At 44.3% G+C, this 20,532-nt stretch overlaps 1 protein-coding gene across 4 annotated transcripts in view; it reads right to left on the bottom strand.

Moving 5' to 3' along the window:
* LOC135910073 (pleckstrin homology-like domain family B member 1) overlaps nt 1–20,532 on the bottom strand; it is a 540,261-nt gene that overhangs the window by 404,600 nt on the left and 115,129 nt on the right. For 3 of the 4 annotated variants that reach the window (XM_065442073.2, XM_070537776.1, XM_065442076.2), the window contains exons 5-10: nt 19,925–20,050; nt 17,563–17,780; nt 10,022–10,258; nt 5,923–6,649; nt 4,286–4,662; nt 1,194–1,319 (exon numbers count right to left, since the gene is read on the bottom strand). In XM_065442073.2, the coding sequence (XP_065298145.1) occupies nt 1,194–1,319; nt 4,286–4,662; nt 5,923–6,649; nt 10,022–10,258; nt 17,563–17,780; nt 19,925–20,050 (1,811 nt within the window). The remainder of the gene's footprint in view (nt 1–1,193; nt 1,320–4,285; nt 4,663–5,922; nt 6,650–10,021; nt 10,259–17,562; nt 17,781–19,924; nt 20,051–20,532) is intronic. The other variant, XM_065442075.2, reaches the window with a different exon arrangement.

The raw sequence follows: 20,532 nt of genomic DNA on the forward strand, positions 1-20,532 counted from the left end.
AAAACGCTAGCTGTCATGAGAGAAAAATGTGAGAATGCTCCCAGTACCGGTGATACCACTGACACTACCAATACCTCACAGTAGTACGGCACAGTAACCCACTGGTACGACTGGCCACACAGTAGCCTCTCCAGTAATGCCGACTGCACAGTGGTACCATCGGTACTGATACTACCAGGAGCACCGGTAGCAGATCTACCTTCAGGATCGGCGCAGATTTTTAGGCTACACTACCTCCAATACAGGTAAACAAAATATACCAAGATATAGAAATGTTTGCATGTGTTGGTTCAATGTAACTGATGTGCATTTACTCGGGCAGTGTGACAGCAGTGTGTGTTGCAGTTTGCTTGCATGAGACATCAACAGACAACCCAGATACACATAAAGAAGAAAAATAAAGAGAAAGCAAACATGCATTGGCAAAGTAGCAATATTCATGAGCACAATATACCAAATGTTGGAAACAGATTCTGTTTATTTAGGCGATAAAATCTTTTTTTCACAGAAACTGCAGAAATCAGAAATGTTTTAAATATCATAACACCAAATTTATGACTCTAAGTTTACAAATGGAATTCAGCATTAAAAGAAATGACATTGCAATTCTGTCAACTGCATCTACTGGGACATCTTAAATGAAATATATATATATATATATATATATATATATATATATATATATATATATATATATATATATATATATATATATATATATATATATATATATATATATATATATATATATATATATATATATTATACACTGCTATGAACTAACTGACCAGTAACTGACCGAATTTTCAGACACCAGTTTTACTTTTCAGCTGTAACGTGGCAAAGCCCAGAGGGCTCCATACACATTGCAGGTGCTGCATGGAATATGTTTTTTGTTACATTTCATCTAAGTATATACCAACCGGCCATAGTTAGCAAGCACACTGTTGCACTTTGATGAGCATTAAATGCTGGATTATGAATGTAGGTTGCAAACAGAGTTCCCATGCTACAAAGGCAGCATAACAAAGTTCATAGTCTGAAATAATATAACCTTCAGTGGCGCTTGCACTTTTAAATGATGCAGTGCCATGATTATACCTCATAGCAACAATAAGTTTTCACTACTGACATCATGAACCAGAATGAACTGAAATATAAACATGAGCAAGGGAACCAAATAAAGCATGTACCTCTCTCATCCCTTCATTAGCCCGTGCTTCTAGAGTGAACATGTCCTTCTTGAGCTTCGCTATTTGCTGGAACGAATCCTCACGCTGCCTCTTTAACAGACTGATGTCATCAGAGCTTGACCTTACCTGCAAAATAGTGGAACATGAGCAGACAATTTATCAAAAACCTACCATCCTACTACGTCAAACACAAAACACTTGCAAATTTTGTTTGTGTGTGGAACACACATGAAAATTTTTCCTTCCAGTACATGGAGGCTATCCCAGGTACTTTACATGACACTACTTCCTTTCAGGATTGCCAACCGTTCCCTAGCACCTCCTAGCAGATTAAATAGTGTAATAAAGTGAGGAGTACCTGAGAAGGCCATCGAGCCAGTGCTCAGTGACTAAGAGGACAATAACTTCATTGTCCTAATTATTTCCCTGCAATTGTAACACACTGGCGACGGCAGTAAAATGTTAAGATGCCAAAGTATGACTCCCTTGAACTGTTCAATTACATGCATGGGTTCATGCGAACAAGGCACGGGCACAAAGCGGACAGCACTGTAGCAAGGACAACCCTATCACAACCAAATGACGGCACCGGCATGGCCAGCAAAATAAAAACGAGTGCTCCAATAAGCTGTGGTCAGCTACAGCTCACTACAGAGAGCAGCAACAGGCGAATAATGTTTCAAAGCTACTCTATTCTTTTATTCACGGTTCAGAATATGGCATCAAAGCTGCCCCAGTAACCTCGATCATGAACGTTAACTGGATCCTCATGAAGTAGAAGTAAAACGTCAAGATGATGTCGCCTATAAGGCAGAATGTTTTAATGGGAGCTTAACACAGGCAAGTTGGCTGATGACGGATACAAGTGAAGTTTTCGCTACAGTAACGCGCCAGTAGGTGGAAATTACAAAATAAAAGTGCCTCTATGTGGCTTTCAAAACGAGGAGCATCGTATAAGAAATGTTGCAATGGAAATCCTAGTGTAGCTTAGAGAGTTTACTTTTATCTGCACCGCACTCACCAATGCAAGCTAGAATAGGGTTTCCACTGTTTTTCTTATAGAGTTCTGCAAGACAAAGAACACAGCCACACATACTGGCCAGTACTGTTATTTGTGACTCATTTGAATTGCCTAGAGTCGTCAGAGCAACGTAAAATTCCAGCTATTTATGAGTTTCTACTGCTACTTGTGCAGTTTGACAGGTTCTTTGCAATGCAGGTGTTGGCTAACACATTAGCAAGCTGTCAAAGAGAAATGTTTATATGTCAGCACCATGCTTCTGCAGTGTCAATAGAAAGCCAAATTGGTGCTAGATATATACCTGTAACAGTGAAATATGATGTGCACACAGAGAACAGACTTGTGTGTGTATGCACGCCATATGCATACACACAAGTATACTTTTATGTGTTTTTGTTCACTGCATATAGTCTGTAAAAACAGTGCATCAACCTTAATTGCATATCGTATCCACTTTTATGTGGAAAAGCTTGAAACAGAGGAGTGCTTCAGGACATGTAGTACACTGAACTGTTGTTGGGATCATTTTTGTCTTCAGAAGACTGTCCCAAGTAATCATAATCATCATCCAAGTCTGACGTCGCCATCAAGAATAATGTCAAAGATTTCTTAATCCAATAGAGCATGACGACCACCTCTTGCTGTCATCATTTCACAAGGAGAATGCACGAGCTAACATTCTACAGAAATAAACTAAAAAATAAAAACCACCTCTGAAGTGGACACTTAGTGCCTTCTACTGACATTTCTAAACTTGTCCAAGATATATTGGCTGTCGTGCCATCAACGAAAAGTTTTTTTTATTAATAACCTTCGCCCAGAAAATTTCCAGCTTTGGCAATAAGGCCCTCCCTTCTTGTACACAGTGGTCCGTCAGCTTTGCCAGCCAATGCGTGAAAGGAACAGAGCTTCATGGCAAAAAGTTGCTTGTGCCACTGAGTGGTGTGAACACACGTGACCAGTGGACATAAATAAATGCATAGATGAAATAAAGCATCTGTGTCTGCTTTATGCGCATTATATGTGTATCATCATCATCATCCTCATCGGCGGCGGTGGCCTGTTTTATGTCCACTGCAGGACGAAGGCCTCTCCCTGCTATCTACAATTATCCACTTAGTCTTCTGCCGTCCTCGACTGTGTTTCCCTTCTCTGGGTATTCATTCTGTAACCCTAATGGTCCAACGGTTATCTAACCACCGCATTACATGACCTGCCCAGGTCCATTTTTTATGCGAAGCATACTAGCCACACAACCACGCTCTTCCTTGCTGCGCCGCGCACGGCCGCGTAGCTACCATTGAGGGTATGAGCCATTGTTCATTGCTGCGCGTCTCATATGTGGGTCTATTCTCTTTTAAGTTTGCTATGTTTGTTATTAAGTTGCTTCTATTTTTATGCGTTGAATATTGCAATCACTCAGTTCAGCCCTTGGGTGCGGCCGGGCAGCCACCATTGACCTTTAGCGCAACCACATGACGTGACATCATGACAGCCGGAGGAAAAGCTGGGCTTAAACTCGCGCAATATGCAACGCATTCTTGGCTTAACCAAGCTAAGCCTGGCCATTTTTATGCGAAGCATACTAGCTGCACAACCACGCTCTTCCTTGCTGCGCTGCGCGCGGCCGCGTAGCTACCATATGACGTCATAACAGTTGCAAAAGCGGAGGCTCAACTCGTGCGCTCGCTTGCGGCTACGTAGCTACATAGCCGGGTCTCAGCTCGTGCGCTCGCCTGCATGAGTTGTTTCTTCGTCTAGCCAAACCAAATATAGCCAAGCAACAGCAGTTCACCAGGCTAAACAGTGGTTCAACAACTAAAATAAAGGCTAGTATGCTTCGCATCCTGGGCTTAACCTTAGCTAAGCCTCAGCCATTTTTTCTCTTGATATCAATTAGAATATCATCTATATATACACATATATATTGCAAAATATAGTGGTACATAATGCATATAAGTTCAAAATGACTTATCTGTATGTTTCCACATCCCTCAGTACCACAAACAACACGCTTTGCCATGCAGTATCGCTAACGAGCCCTTATGGCAGCCTTGCTCAAAAAACAGACCCTTCGCAGAGGAACTCTGGACTCTTCCGAAGCCTTGCGGATGTTGAGGGAACCTCCACGCTCAGGCAGCTTCCTTGGGAGTGAGTGTTGCTGTGGCAAATCTTTAAGAACTGGTATGTCTTCAAAGATGGGTGGCACAATGGTAGCAGGAGGTGTCAGGGCCTTCCCACCATGAGCTGAAGCCAGCTCCTTCCAAGCAAGGGGATTCTCAAAGACTTCGGGCGAGCGTTCTAGCGTCGCCACAGTGCGAATGCGGGTGCGCGGAGATTGTGGATAGGCCAACGCAGGCACTGGCGTCTTCTCACCAGCCAAGGCGGTACCATCAGATCGCGGGCTTGACAAGCCGGAGCCTGCGTGGTTGGACAGACCCCTCGATCCTGAAGCACACCAGGACAGAAGAATTTGAAAGTGATAATAAATGGCAGCTAATAACAACACCCAATGAAAGAAAAAGGGTGCTGAAATATATATATATTGTTATTACTTTTAACAATAACAATTTACTGACATTTCATTACCTTTTAAAGCTATTATAAACAAAAGTATTTAAATCATCTATCACATTCAGTCTACATGTTTGCCTTCATTTTACTACCTATGAGTCAAATCAGTCCCACAATATTCCCAGCTGGGACCAAATGAAACAAACTGAGACTGGTGGAAACACGCAGGAACCAAACAGGTGTTTCACAACAAAGTAGTTCAACCAGTCTATATTTTTATTTGTGCTCCCCTCCAACACAAGCCCATGCAAATCAGATCCATAGCCATGTTTGCCATTTCAGTCGTGTGCAATAATATACAGCAGAATCAATTACATGTTACAGTGAAATCAGTCACACAGGCCAGCACAGGTATATGCAATGGTTGTTCCTGTCTCACAGAGGCACAGATTTATTCTGCTAACATATCCTAGAGTTATCAAGCAAATAAATATGAAACACACCCAGCACTGCCTTTAACAGCCTCTTATGCACCAGGCTATTTTGGATCAGTGCGTATAGTACAACCTGCAGAGACTTTCTTGAACACAATGCAAAATTACTACACTAAATAAAGAAAATATTTAATTTTCTATTAAGGAACCATGCTTAAGAAACAACATTTTCTTTAGAATGACGTTCATTGAAATGATGTTTAATAAGTTATTCAAAGGAGGCCACGTTTTCATAATCAATAGTGCATTGTTACAAAAACTATGAAAAAATATTAACGACAACTAAAATCCTTTAACATAAACTGACAACTAAGCTACCTTCAACACTACAGCAATAATATCCAGCTATGTTATCACAGTGCTTTCTACACATCTTCCTAAGTTACATTAGTCAATAAAGACCTGTTCTTGTTCTTCGGTCCTCACTCAGGTACGAAAACTACTATGTAAATTGCTTTTTCTTACAAAATAGTAGGCAGCACAAGAACTCCTTTTCTGTCACTACTGGCTCACTGATACTGTTTATTACCATCCTGATAACAGAGTACAGTTCATGCATGAATTAAGAGCGTGAGAAAGAAAAAGCACATCAACAAATACAGACAACCCATCTCTTTGTTCAGTGCTGCCTTTTCCCTTCATTATGCTCATGCCCTGTGGTTCATATTTTATGCCAAGTCTGGCATCTTGGACAGCTTACCTCCTCCACCAAGGATGTTTGACAGTTCATCCTCCGACGAGGTGACATTCACTTTCTTGGGGGCCACAGTAAGCATCCCATCCGACAAGACATTCCCATCTGCCAGCATGCGGTTGACCCTCTTCCCATCCACTTCAGTGGGAGCTAGAGAGCCATTGGTCTTGATGCGGTTTTGGTGGTGGACCAGAACTGGTCCCGGAGGGGACGTGCCTGTCCCAGAAATAGCCACTGCTCCAACTGTTACCACTTCTTCTGCGGGAGGAGGAGGAGGCGGTGGCAGCGCTTTGCACTCCGGCGACTTGTGCACTGCTTCAGACAGGCTGCTCTGAGACCGAGGGGCGGGAACCGGCCTCGCAGCCAGAACCGGGACAGGCTTGACGACAGTAGGACACTCTGGCAGCTGCTTACCACTAGGCCGACGAATGACAGTGTCGTTGCGCTGTAGCCCCGGCTTGTCGTCATCGGCCGAGACGCCACTCCCACTGGAGGACTCAGATGTCTTGCTAGTGTCATCAGGAGCTGAAGAAGACTCGCTTCCAGAGCCCGGTGGCGAGGTGACATCCTCGGTACCGGAGTCTGAGGAGGGGGGGCTTCTCTGCAGCTTCTTGTCCTTGGGTCCTGCAGCCTGCACTTTGCGCTCATACTCAGCACATAGTGAGAGGATCTCCTCAAGGCGCTGGCGCTCCTGACGCTCCTGCTCCTGGTCTCGCAAGCGCTCAGCCACTGCCTGTAATGTGACCAGGTCAAGCAAGTTAAGAACGATAAGGCACGATGTCCAGGGTTTTATAAGGATGATTCTGTGACAAAATTTCCTGTAATTGAGTGTAAGCCTCAAGAGATATTAACAGACAAGTGTATCTCAAAGGCATCCTAAACCAAATGTACCACCCAAATGAATGACTTAGATGTGCAGGGTATCCTTCAAGCCATAAAGTTTCTCACAATATTACCTAGAGGAAAATCTGGCACCACTGTCTATGCAAGTTTCCCAACAGGCATTGTGTCTCCTTGGGTATGCCAGGATATGGGTGTCCAAGGCTTTGTCTCAAAAGTGGCTTGGTCTAAAACATGTTCATGAAATGCAGAAATAAAGCGTTCTTAAAATAAAGCCTCCATAGAATATTTTCATTCATTGGTATTACATGTTTCAGTAAAGTTTACTCCTTTCCAGTGCATAAGCAAGAGTTGACAATCGAGAACACACGATAAACTGTTGCAAAGCGAGCACAGACTTCGTCGTCTGTCCTCCAACTTTAGCAGCCTGCCAGTACTTTTCAAGTTTCATATAATTGTACATCCAAGCACAAGTTCTCGTGATTGAATAAAAAATGTTTCTATGTAACATTAAAGAAAAATATCTCTTTACGTACTGCTTCAGTAGAGAATTAACCAGTTCTTTCTCCAGTAGTACGTCTACCAGCTCCCAGAAGAAACATTTCTTTTCTACCTTCTCCGACATAGAAGCCAAGGGCCCACCCAATGTTTATGCCATGACATCTATTTACTTTTAAATGTGGAGCTTTTCTTACCTACCTTCTTGGTTTAGCATAGCTGCTGCTGCTGTCTGCTGTTGGGTCAATCAGCATTTCGGCAGATATGTTTGTGGATATAGTATACGAAGGTTATATGTGCACTGAATGCGAGTACTATCCAATGCATTTTTGTAGCCTCTTGTACCAACCGAAAAAGCAATAGTGCCATTAAGTGTACCTCTGTTGTGCATAATAAACAAAGTCTTGCATAAAACCTGAACATCCAATGTAGTTTAACATGTATTTTCAAAGCACATCAACCTCTTAATGGAATAACATGTTACGTTTAACAGATCTTTGTTATTTAATTGATTTTCTTTGATTTAGCCATTATGTATGTGCCACAGAGAGTGTGCCTATTCATGGTCAATCCTCCAGAATGGCTATTTGCCACTGTGACGCAAGAGATATGCAAACCTTAGATGTAGCTAATTTGTGTTGTATTTCTTTATGCATTCACCTGTCATCACCATTTTTTCCCTGTACAAGCATCATACATTGCCTTTATCCTTGTGACATTGCTGCGTAGATGCCTGACACTGTCCCTCCCAACCTGATTTTGTGCTTGAATTTCGGCTCAGCTTATGAGTGCATAAGCATAAAAACTTCATGAGATTAAAGTTGTGACTTTCGTAGTGGACAAACATGAACATTGTATGAGATTACACATTGAATAGGGTGAAAGTAAACACAATTGTACTCAACGCAGTTAGTTGCAGAGCATGTAATTACCCCTTCATACATGCCAACATCAACATTATCGTTCTTTTTCCTCCTTTCTTTTCATGCTGCATGACAAATTTCTGGAGGCTCTTTCGCATGCTATACATTTCACAGGAATTCCCAAATTATTGATGCTGCTGTTGGCTATTTGTACACTGCAGGAGGAATGTATTTAACATGAAAGTGTTACATACGTGACAACTCTGCTTGTGAGACACATGGCTCCTCTGAAAAGGAGGTGTAAGCTTTCATTTGAATTTTCAGCAATTTTCACATCGTACATCAATGTAACAGCTTGCTGACACAATTTTCCCTGCACAATCTACGAACTGTACCTGTCTGTTTGCAATTTCCCAAGCTGGTGAGGGGACCCTTAATACATCCAAATTCAGTTGTATAGTACAGCGCAATGGAAAGAACAGAGATAATTGTACCAGTCAAACACTTGATATAAAAAAGCTATATAAAAAATACAGCTGTATACATGTATCTATGTTCTGTCTGTTATGCTACATACTAGTCAAGCTGATTATATTAAATATTGGGGAACGGAGGCAGCCTTTGGTTTGCATGCCATCATTCTGTTTTAAATTTTCCATTGTTTTCTTGCCATAAATCTGCCATTCTGCACATATGCACTCTGGTTATTCCTTTCTATTTTTAAGTTAACCCCCTTAACCATTTCATATGAATGCTGATCGCCCAAGTCAATGCGCCCCCAAGACATTTACGACGAATGCGGCTCATCGTTGCTGTATTTGTTCACCCCTGCATAGTTTCGGACAAAAGATGCTCGGCCACAGCTTAATTATTTTTTCGATCAGCAGATGGCAGTATGTGCCCAGTGATATATTTCTTTCTTCTACAACTGGAGCGCATTTTTCGTATGGCAAGCAGCATTTTTAAAATGGCATCCAGCATAGGCAATATGTTACAGATGGATGTATCACTGGCCTATATTCAAAAAAAAAAGTAAAGATGACTTTCTTGTCTTCATCAGCATCCTCTTCCGACACTGATGCTTGAGACACCAAGGTGAACATCATTTCGTAAGGCGAATACAAGAGATCAGCAACTCTTCAGGCGAAGACCAAGAGGAAATCTCAGAGCATGACATCAGAGGTGCATGTTAGTGGAACTGGACAGTGTTCCATCGGAGCCTCCATAGTTTCCTTTTTTGGTTCTACCCTGCAAGAAGGTTGCAGTAAGCTCGCTTGCTGAATTTTTATAATATAATAACATTTTTTAGACAATGAGCTGGTTTGATGATAGCTGATGAAAACAAGAGGAATGTCACTCTATGTAATCCCTTTTTTAAGCTGTACCACACGCTTCCAAAGCTCCCTTAGTAAAATAAGCACATTAACATGTGCGCCAACCGTGAGAAAGATTAAAAATCACTTTATATATTCCTTCCACAACTTCTGGTGGTTACTAGCAGGTAGCTTGTGCTATATTCATTCATTCATTCATTCATTCATTCATTCATTCATTCATTCATTCATTCATACATACATACTGCAGAAAGCTACTTTTATTTATATTATAATTCAGTTATATTTTTCTGCCTCAAAAACCTGCTTTTTATAAATGGAATACTTCCAATTAGCAATAAAACAAATAAGCATTCTGCATGAAAAATTTATTGAAATAAATAAACGGCTAAGAGATTAATAAACTTAAGTTGGGAGCACACATCCATTTGTCCCCTTCATTTCTTATCCTGTGTTTTAAATGCCAAGTCCCACTGTGACGTCATCCCCTCGCTGCACTGAAGGGCATGGTTGTGCCCCGTGTCGGTCACTGCTGCGTACTGCAGACCTTGGTGTTGGTTGTGCACTAACCCTGCGATGCTGTTGAGTCAACTCCACCTCACAGGCACGTATGTCTTCGTGGCTGGCTACACGGTGGCCCAAGCGTGGCGATGTGGGGGTGCAGCGGCCACCGGCCACCAAGGGGCTCGCCCGGCCAGACAACGCGCTCACCCGGGGAGACTTTGGTGACTTGGGCGAGGATGACAGGGGAGGTGTTGGGGTGAAGCGAGGAGCTGGCTTGCTCGGAGGGCCCCGCAGGGAAGGTGACTGCACAGGAGCATGTAAGTTAACCAACACAAATAAAGAGAGAACTGCAGTATAAAGGATAAGCCGAATTTCACCCAGGAAACAGCCTAGCAAAGGCATGCTGCCTTTTTCTACAGCTGAAGTACAATGCACCCAAAATATCAAGAGTGCCGTAAAGACAAGGTGCTTTATGGACTTTTAAGAAGGTCCCTCATGTGTTTGGTACAAAGGGTCGTGATGCGCACAGCAACAACCTATATAACTAAGGATGGTGTTACGACTTTGCACCGCTGCACCACTATTACGACTTTGTGGTCCCGTAGCGCTCGTCACCCGTTTCGTGACAGAGCGTTGGTAGCGAAGACTCCGAGCCAGGCGTCGATGAGAATAACGAAAGGGATTTTATGCATTATATACAGGTTATCATACAGGACATGAACGGGTCGGCACTGGGGCCGAGTGCTCACAACAAACGCGACTGTTCTCGCACGGCGACGTCCGGCGAAAACGCGTGACACATCTCACCCCAGTCGGGAGCGACACTGTCTCCCGGTGGGTCGGCGGATCCTGTTTTCGAGGCGGCCTCCTCGCCGCTTTATAATCCCCGAGAACCATTGTCACTCAAACGGCCCAATACAAAGTCAGCACACGACGGTCGTCCGAGGGGTCCAACCAGCGACCGCGCTGGCCACCCGGTTCAAAGTTCGCGCGCGCGGAGACCTCCATGCAAAAGGAGGTGCGGCGCCGGGCTGTCTGGCACACGCTGACACGTCTAAACACGTCGCCTGCCGATGCTTCTCCCGCAGGACACCGCTGCCTGACGGCTCAGCACCTTGACTTGTGAAGGGAGAATTAGGGCGCTCGCAGGATATAGATTCTGCATCTTGCAGATTCGGAATCCGGGCTTGTGGTAATGGCACAACAGCATCCCCGCCCTCAGATAAGGCGCCGGGAAGACGAGCTGCCTCCACGTGGCTCGGATGCCGGGCGCGCACGTTCGTCAGGCTCGTCCAAGTTCACGTCCAGTGTCGGGACGCCAGGTAACTTCACGTGCCCAGGTCCGACTCGCCAGGACAGGAGCTCTGCTCACCGCGTCGTCGCCAAGGCACCTTGACCAGCTCCGCTCGGGTCGTTCCTAAGACCTTGCTTCTCGCCACTGGTCCCGCTTGGTCGTTCTGCAGCTTGCAAAACCGACCGGCAAAAGGCAACACCCAACACGAACAAGTGCCCTCTGTCTCCCGTCAAACACCAGACAAGGCCATAATCCAAATCAACCTAACTAAATCGCTATCCCCTTTTGCTCCCGCTGCAACAAGAGGCAGGTGTACGATCTAGCACACAAGGCTCAGACAATCAGTTTTCAAATTAACAACGCAACAGAATAGACAAGAAACAATTATTAATCAGCAATAATAATTACAAATAGAATGGTCCCCTTGAAATCACTTGGACCGAAAACATATTACTGAGGAAGCAAGTGAGGTCATTCATTTTTCCCGGCGATATTTTCGCGGAATCCGAAGCTGCTTATATCTGCGACCCTGCTTATCCGTGTAGCGGCGGTACAATAAGCCAGATTCCTTGCCAAATGAAACCCTCTTTTTTTTCACTCCCCGTTTGACGCTCTTCCTCAGATCGGCTAGTGAACAATCTTCCTGTTCCTCGCGAATCCGAGTTTCCCTTTCAACTGCAGCCTGCTCCTGCCAGCTGGCGGAAACCGGAGCGAGTGTGGAGCCCGCGTCGCCTAATTGCGGCGTCGCGTCTCTATCGCGGCTAGCACTGCACGCGTCACTCCCACTCACCTCCAGGACCCGCTCGCCTAGGCCAGCCTCCGAGCTCTGCCTCTCCCGTGACTGCTCGCCACTCAAGTTACCTTGATCAGTCCATGTGCCGCACCGCCTTTCGCTCACCGACGCAAAGTCAAGTTCCCTCGACAGCGGGCGCGCTTTGGATCGCGTGAGCGCCATGTACGCCACGTCAGCAAAGAATGATTTGCCCTGATCCTTCAGCAGCTGCTCCGAGTTATTTGAGAAGAGGTAGGAAAATTGCTCCGGGAGGGTGGCTGACACAGCGGCTTCGGTGTTAAGTTTCCCAAACTCTCCTTCAATGATAACCGTTGCGATCGGTAAACAGACACTCTCCTTCTCGGCCACTTGCCGTATCCTAACGCACTCTCCCGTAAAGTCACTCGAGGAGACGAAAGACGGGTGAACAACGTCCATAGTTGCTGCAGAGTCCCGCAGTGCTCGGCACTTCTTGCCGTTTACCTTAATTTCCTGCACATAGGGCTCCAATAGACGTATGTTTTTGTGAGTTTCCTGTATCGTTGCAAAAGCAATTCTCTCTGGGCAGCTTGCAGCGATGTGCCCTTGCTTTTTGCAATTGTAGCAGGTTAACGGTTTCCGTTTTTCAAAAGAACGCGTCGTATCGTTTCGCTGTTTTGTTGCAAAAGCAATTTTCTCTGGGCAGTTCGCAGCGATGTGCCCTTGCTTTTTGCAATTGTAACATTTCCGTTTTTCGGGCTTTCCGGAAAACCCAACTCTCCCATCTGCCTTTTCTACGCGCACTGCCTTGCTGTGCAAGCTGCGGCGGGTGTAATACTCTTCCGCTAACTCTGCTGCCTTGTTTAGCTTAACCTCCTTTAGCCAATCTTGCAGCCAGAGCCTGACCTCCTCATCAATGCAACGGTAGAACTGCTCCAACGCGATGCATTCGACGATTTTGTCGCGGTTGTCGTGAACCTCTTCGCCCTTCAGCCATTCCACCAGGTCGGCTTTTAGACGAAACGCGAAGTCAACATTCGACTCCTTACCCTTTTTTGCATACCGGAACCTCTGCCGGAAAGCTTCGGGCGACAATTTGTACTTCCGCAGTAGCGCTTCCTTCACATCACTGTAGCTCTCAAACGCCTCTTTCGATAAGCAAGTTATTACGTCTGATGCCTCCCCAGGAAGCAACGCTAACAGATTCTGTGCCCAAAGGGATCGCTCAATGCTATTCCGTTCACACACGTGCTCAAATTTCACGAGGTATTTGGCCATATCCTCTCCGACGACAAAGGGTGGAAGCTGATCTCGTATTCTTGGAACATTAGAAGTAAGACTAGGCGCCGGCGAGTTGTTTCGGATCTCCAACTCTTTCATTTTAAGCTCGTGCTCACGTCGCTCCCTCTCTCTCCTTTCCTCCTTTTCCTCCTCGCGAAGTTCCTTTTCTCTCCTTTCCTCCCTTTCCCGACATTCATTTTCTTTCCTTTCCTGCTCACAACGTTCCTTCTCCTCCCTTTCCCGACGTTCATTGATATCCGCCCAGGCCTCAGCGGCTTCCTCAGCCGTTACGTCCCCAGTCCTCATGACCTCAAGGATCGCATTCTTTCTTTTGGTTGAGCCCAACTCAATGCCCAACTCCTCACAAATTTCGAGAAGTTCCTTCACCTTGTACTTCTCCATCGTTCACACTGTCCTCCTGCTGTTTAACCTTTTTGAATATACCTGCCGTACGCTACTATAACACTACTAGTAAGACATATGCAAGTATTTCACACACTGCCCTGTTTACCCCCTCAGCATCCCCTGGTTTTCAAAACACTCTTACTAGGCTTGAAACACACAAGGTTATCACAATGCAACGCCAAATCCTTCCCTAAGCTACTATAACCTGTGTTAGAGAAAGTCTGGTGTTTGACGTAAACTTCAGGCACTCACCGCGCCGAGGTAGCTGATGCCGGTCAATCCCGTAGCTGCCATCCAGTGTTACGGACTTTGCACCGCTGCACCACTATTACGACTTTGTGGTCCCGTAGCGCTCGTCACCCGCTTCGTGACAGAGCGTTGGTAGCGAAGACTCCGAGCCAGGCGTCGATGAGAATAACGAAAGGGATTTTATACATTATATACAGGTTATCATACAGGACATGAACGGGTCGGCACTGGGGCCGAGTGCTCACAACAAACGCGACTGTTCTCGCACGGCGACGTCCGGCGAAAACGCGTGACACATCTCACCCCAGTCGGGAGCGACACTGTCTCCCGGTGGGTCGGCGGATCCTGTTTTCGAGGCGGCCTCCTCGCCGCTTTATAATCCCCGAGAACCATTGTCACTCAAACGGCCCAATACAAAGTCAGCACACGACGGTCGTCCGAGGGGTCCAACCAGCGACCGCGCTGGCCACCCGGTTCAAAGTTCGCGCGCGCGGAGACCTCCATGCAAAAGGAGGTGCGGCGCCGGGCTGTCTGGCACACGCTGACACGTCTAAACACGTCGCCTGCCGATGCTTCTCCCGCAGGACACCGCTGCCTGACGGCTCAGCACCTTGACTTGTGAAGGGAGAATTAGGGCGCTCGCAGGATAGATTCTGCATCTTGCAGATTCGGAATCCGGGCTTGTGGTAATGGCACAACAATGGGTGAATTAAGAAGCATCGAATACAAACAGAATATTACACACTAACTCTTCATATTCAAATTCGAAAATGAACTATTTGTTACTTTTGAATACTTAAACTAACCAAAAATTTCGCATCAACTGACTGTTAAAGTTGGGTTACTGTTCTTCGTCTGCTAAACAAAGTATCGCAAGTTATCAGAAGGGAAACAAGGACAAACATCTCTGAAGCAATGCAAAAACAAAATTTGCTATGGAAGTCTTGAAAAGCTTGTTTACAAAGAGGCTCTAAAGATGTTGAGAATGTTGAGAGGCTATTGATGCAGCTCTTTATTCAAATTAAGTGATCTTCTAGCTGTTAAAACTGATGCTACTTGTGCTTGATAGCAGACTGTGCTTGCTTTTCTAGTCAGTACAAGTGTGATATGTAATTACAGTACTTACTCAAATCTAACGCACATTTTCTTTCTGATAAAATGGGTCCGAAACTTGCCTGCACATTAAAATCGAGTATCACCTTAAATCTGAGTTACCATATCGCCATCAGCATTTAAAAATGGCCGCACTTCGAGCCTAGCTACTGCAGCTCTTTCTCCATGTGCTGTAGTATGTGCGTTTAGGCAATGCTTCCTTTCTTTGGCTTCGGTTAGTGCACCGTCCGTCTTCCCAATTTCTGCTTTTACTCTATCAGCATGGAAGTGCCAGCTGCAAAGACATGCTGAGGTAATCACGATGTCGCAATTAAAATGAAGGCGATCACGTGTGCGGAGACGGAAGGAAATCAAGCCGCATCACGGGCGTTCGGAGTTCCCGAAACTTGCGTGCAGGATTGGCGCAAACAGGAAAGGCATTCTACCCCAACGGCTGCTACGTACGACACGGCCGAGCGGCCCCTATCTTGAAAGCGATCTGCGGTGGAGACAAGAGTCTATGCATCCAGGAGCACCGCGCTGTGTTCCCGTCCCTTAGTTTGCGTCAAAGCGAGAGGCCGCACAAAGGTCAATTCCCTCACTCCTGCTACCGCACTTCCTCACTCCAGCACTTAAAAAGTTTCCGCGGTCATTGAGTGAGACGTGTTCATGCTTGTGTGCGCGTCACACCATGCTTGTTAATTTAGTTAGTAAGAGAATTTTTAAAAGTTCATAGGGCCAATAAACCTACTATCCTTATTTTTCATATAGCTGTCTCTACTAATTGATATCGTAATTGATGCTTCGCCTTTCGCGCGAAACTGCTACGTTTTTTATTTATCGCAACTTTAGTACATTGGGAGTAAATGTTTGTTTTTTCCAACTGAGAGAAAGTTGTACTTCTGTATGATAGAATGAGGTGGGCGATACAGTAATGGACTTTTCTTTCTTTAGGTCATGGCAAACAGGTGCCTGTTCCAATCAAGGGCGTTTCTTTCTTTCCTTTTCTTTCCTTTTCTTTTTTGGTCCCTACCCGCCGAGGTTGCTCAGTGGCTATGGTGTTGGGGTGCTAAGCACGAGGTCGCGGGATCGAATCCCGGCCACGCCGGCCGCATTTCGATGGGGGCGAAAAGCGAAAACACTTGTGTACTTAGATTTAGGTGCACGTTAAAGAACCCCAGGTGGTCGAAATTTCCGCAGTCCTCCACTTTGGCGTGCCTCATAATCAGAAAGTGGTTTTGGCACGTAAAACCCCATAATTTAATTTAATTATTTTTTTGTCCCGAAAAACCGGTGCGCGTAACAATTGAGTAAATACGGTACACCGAAATAAATATTCCTCCTGCAAATATGTGCGTCTGCATTTGGCTATTCAATACTCAATTCAATATTCGATACTTATTATTAGTATTCGATTCGTATTTGGAAAACTTGATATTCGCCCACCTCTAATACAAACTGAATGAATGCATTCTCAAGTTCTGTGCGTTCCATTCGGCATGTGGGCAAGAAAATATGCAGCAATTAGATCCAAATGACCATCTTTTCAAAGGCAAAGTGTTTTTGAGACATGGACAAGCAATAAATCACACAAACATGAGCGCTGAGCTTATGTGATTTAATGTTCCTCAATGTCGCAACAAGTATGCTATTTCTGAAATGATAATGGCCCACCAACTAGCCCACCAGTATTTCTTGAGCATGATCCAAATGAGAACACTCGTGTGCCATTATTCTCCAGTTATGGAGTTCATCAACTAAGTATTGCTTGAATATCAAATACCGAAGCCAATAGAAAGTGAAATGAAGAAAAGCATATGAAAAATTGACTGTTTGGTAATTTTTATTTGTATAAATAATTATGAATGAGAAATGAATTTTTCAAAAGCTTCAAGTTCTTAAGAGAGGCAAAGTGGAAGAAAAGACACCTTGCCACCTGTGGTAGCTGAACCCAAAACCTCCACATCGCATGCAATGCAGTCATACATGGCATGATTTCCTAAGCTTCACTGCTTGTTAGTAATTAATATGTATGCTACTGAAGTTACAATAAGTCTCTCAGTTACCCTTATTCTGCATGCTCGTTAACCACCAAACACATGAAATGAGACCTCATATAAAGAAATGCATGGTGATCTATCAACTTTAGAAGAATTAACGATTGTGGCATGACAACAAATTTTCTTGGGTTAGCTGCATGTCATGCTATGTTCGGGACTAAGTCATTCTATTTTTTTTACTATGTCACTCAGTGAAATCTGGCAGCAATGCTCAGAATGTGATATGCCTGTTAGCCCTGCTTTATCAGGCCACAGAGTAGTAAATTAACTCATGACAACCTATCAGTCTGAATGTTTCATTACAAGGCAGGCAATGATTGCTACAAAGTGCATCATTCTAAACACATAACCAAAAGCCGAATGTGCACACCATAGCATGGCACCAGCAGAAAAGTAAATTTTCGTATCAGCAACTTTGAGATAAGCTGTCAACACAAAATGCTCAAGTCTTACCCACAGTGACAGGAAAACCAACCTGCTCGCAAGCTCGTGAAGGAGGCGATGCCGACACCCTTATCCCATCCCGAACAAACCAGCGAGGACTCTCAGATGAGGCGACCGGTGGTGACCGATTGTGGGTGAGGAACTCGAATTTTGAGACCTTCTCGACAAAATCGACACTGTTGTCCATGTCAAATGAAGCTGGGGAAGGTGCACCAGGATTGCCCACAAAACGGACAGGAGGTTCCGTTACTGCACAAGAAAATAATCGTAAGAGCTACTTGCAGATTGCACCAATGTTGCTTCCTTGACTCATACATATCATCTGCATCTCACTAACAATTTACAAGTTCATGTGTAAATGTGTGCAGATAAACACCAACCAGGTGTTATCTTGGTGGATATTCCCACAGGCTACTTCAGAAACATTTGACAGTTAGAATCCTAGAGTTACCAACTGTGCCAAATACTTCAAGGCTGTCCCAAATTTTATGAAAAGCCCTGAATCCATACTTGATACTGTTGAGTCAAACATTTAACTTGCATTGAGGCTTGGTGAGACTAACAATTGAATCTACACCCAAAATCACGAGTGTGCCTGCGACAAGCATACTGGACTATATGCATTTTAAGACCACCAAAAACTGCTCAACATTATACTACATTTTTTTGTGTACACGTTGACAATGTTCCAGCAAAGACAGCAGTGTTACAATGCTACATGGCAGTGAAGAAGTAGAAACACTAGCAGAAAGAAGAATCAAACACTTTATTGGGCAAACTTGTGCCCAGAGTGAAAAGCAATGCTTAACAACAATGACAGCAGTGAGCACGGTCAGTAAATCTAAATATTATGGTTAAAGTCAATCCGGTACTTATATGCATGCACCACCACATATTTCAGAACAATTTTTAGAATGACAGAAAGCTGAGCTAGTTGGTAAGGATTCATTATGCAAGAAAAGGTGAGGCGTGCAGACAGGACACAAGAGAAGAGAAGTGGACAACACGAACGCCGACTATCAACTGAAGGGAGCACTGAGGCAAAAAAAGGAAGAAGACAAAACTCATCAGCGCAAGCTCAGGAATGGTATCACCAAGTGTCAGGCGGGTACATGTGCCGGTCTACGTGAGAGATAACTGTTAAGGCATTTAATCTCTTCCTTATGTAAAGTAATCGAAGGCTGACTCACGCGTGCACTTCCATCATTATATATATGCCATGCCTCTACCATGAGACGTGTATCTTCATTCTTGTGCCTGTACAATATTGTGCATTCATCTAACTTAGGCGTGCAGTTACAATCTTGGCAATGTAGCGAAAGATTAGAAGGCGATCCATCGGTTAACAACCTTTAATGTTCCATTAGCCTCTGATTGATGCACCGCCCCGTTTGCCCTACGTAGAACTGGCCATAGCTAAAGGGAACCTTAAAAACCACACCCATATGACAGTCAGTAAAACTGTTGTTCTTATTGTGCTTCACTGGACAAATATCTGTTCTTTTTTTGCCTTTTACCTGCTCCTTTTTCCTCTGCATGGCAGCACATATCTTACCTAGCTTATTGGAAGCAGTGAAAGCAACATTAACATCATATCTACTTGCAACTTTTTTAAGCCTACGCGACACTGAATGAATGTACGGAATGGCCACTACTCTTTTTTTGCTATCACTGCTTCCTGTAATCATGTCCGCCACCCTTGAAACCGACTTCTTTAGGTGTTCAGCCACAGTGGCCACTGCTACGCTAGGACAGCATGTTTCTAATAGGTGCTGGACCTGTTCATTAAAACTGGCACTCATTTTGTGCATGCAGGATCAGGTGAGAGAAGACTTAAGGCATGACATGGCAATTCCGTTTTTTACTACTTTGGAATGCTTGGATTGAAAGTTTAGCAATGGCCTTGAAGATCTTGGGGGAGTACTGCCAACAAACGTGATTTTGTTCGAATATCAAGGAAATGTCCAGAAACTGAATTACGCATCGTTGAGGAAATTCCTTGGTAAACTTTAATCCTCCTCTATAAAGTTTAAATTGCTCACTTATTGAGGTAGCAGCGGAATCAAATTCTTCCCTACTGCAGAAAATCAGGTAATCATCAACGTAACGAAATATCTTGATAACGCGCAATCACCTAAGGAACTGCAAACAACAGTTCGTGTTGTCCAGTTCTCTTCTCTTGTGTCCTGTCTGCACTCCTCACCGTTCCAGAACAATTGTTCATGCAATTTCAAAGTTGTCAGAATAAAAACACAGGGCACACAATGACAAGGGCATAAGAGTGACAACAGAGTTACCTGCACATGTGCACATGTTGTGGTTTCAGCTAAGTGAGCAGATCTGCATATGTAAAAACCACCACACACATATAAAACTACTAAGGAATTACTAACCTGGACGAAAGCTATTAGACATGGGTGGTAGCCTCGCATTTGGGAGAGGGTCTTTCTTGAGACTCTCGGCTTCCTCAGGATGGTTAAAGCGAAAAAAGTTTGACCTTCCGATGCAAATCATGCAGCCTGCAAAATGGCACAACACATAACCGATACAACCATGAATGCAAATAACAATGCTTCTGCAAAACATTATGCAATGCCAACCATATTGCAATCCTATTCTATATAGCTGCACACAACAGTACCTCCAGCTGCCGACACATGCCACTGAAAATTGGCATGTTACAATTTAGTCCCTCTCTTAGCTGTTCCCTACTACAAAACATTAGCAAGCTGTACTACAACTGCCCACTTTTCCTGCACAGCTCTTTTTGTGTCTAACAAAATGCAAATAAAAGCTGATATGATCAATTTCTCCTAGCAAAACCAAATGCCCTCTGGCAAAAAGAAGTGTAACTAAAGTTACAAAGGTGGAGCAGAGTGCTGCCGCCTGTATGGTGAGTAGGTCTCATCAATGACATTGGAAAGCCTTGTGAGCACAATGCTTTTCTGAGCTACCACACAATAAGCTTTCAGCTTATTATCTGTGTTGTGTAAGCAGATCA

The sequence above is a fragment of the Dermacentor albipictus genome, chromosome 4 (assembly GCF_038994185.2).
Source record: "Dermacentor albipictus isolate Rhodes 1998 colony chromosome 4, USDA_Dalb.pri_finalv2, whole genome shotgun sequence".
In the NCBI taxonomy this organism is placed as follows: Eukaryota; Metazoa; Arthropoda; class Arachnida; order Ixodida; family Ixodidae; genus Dermacentor; species Dermacentor albipictus.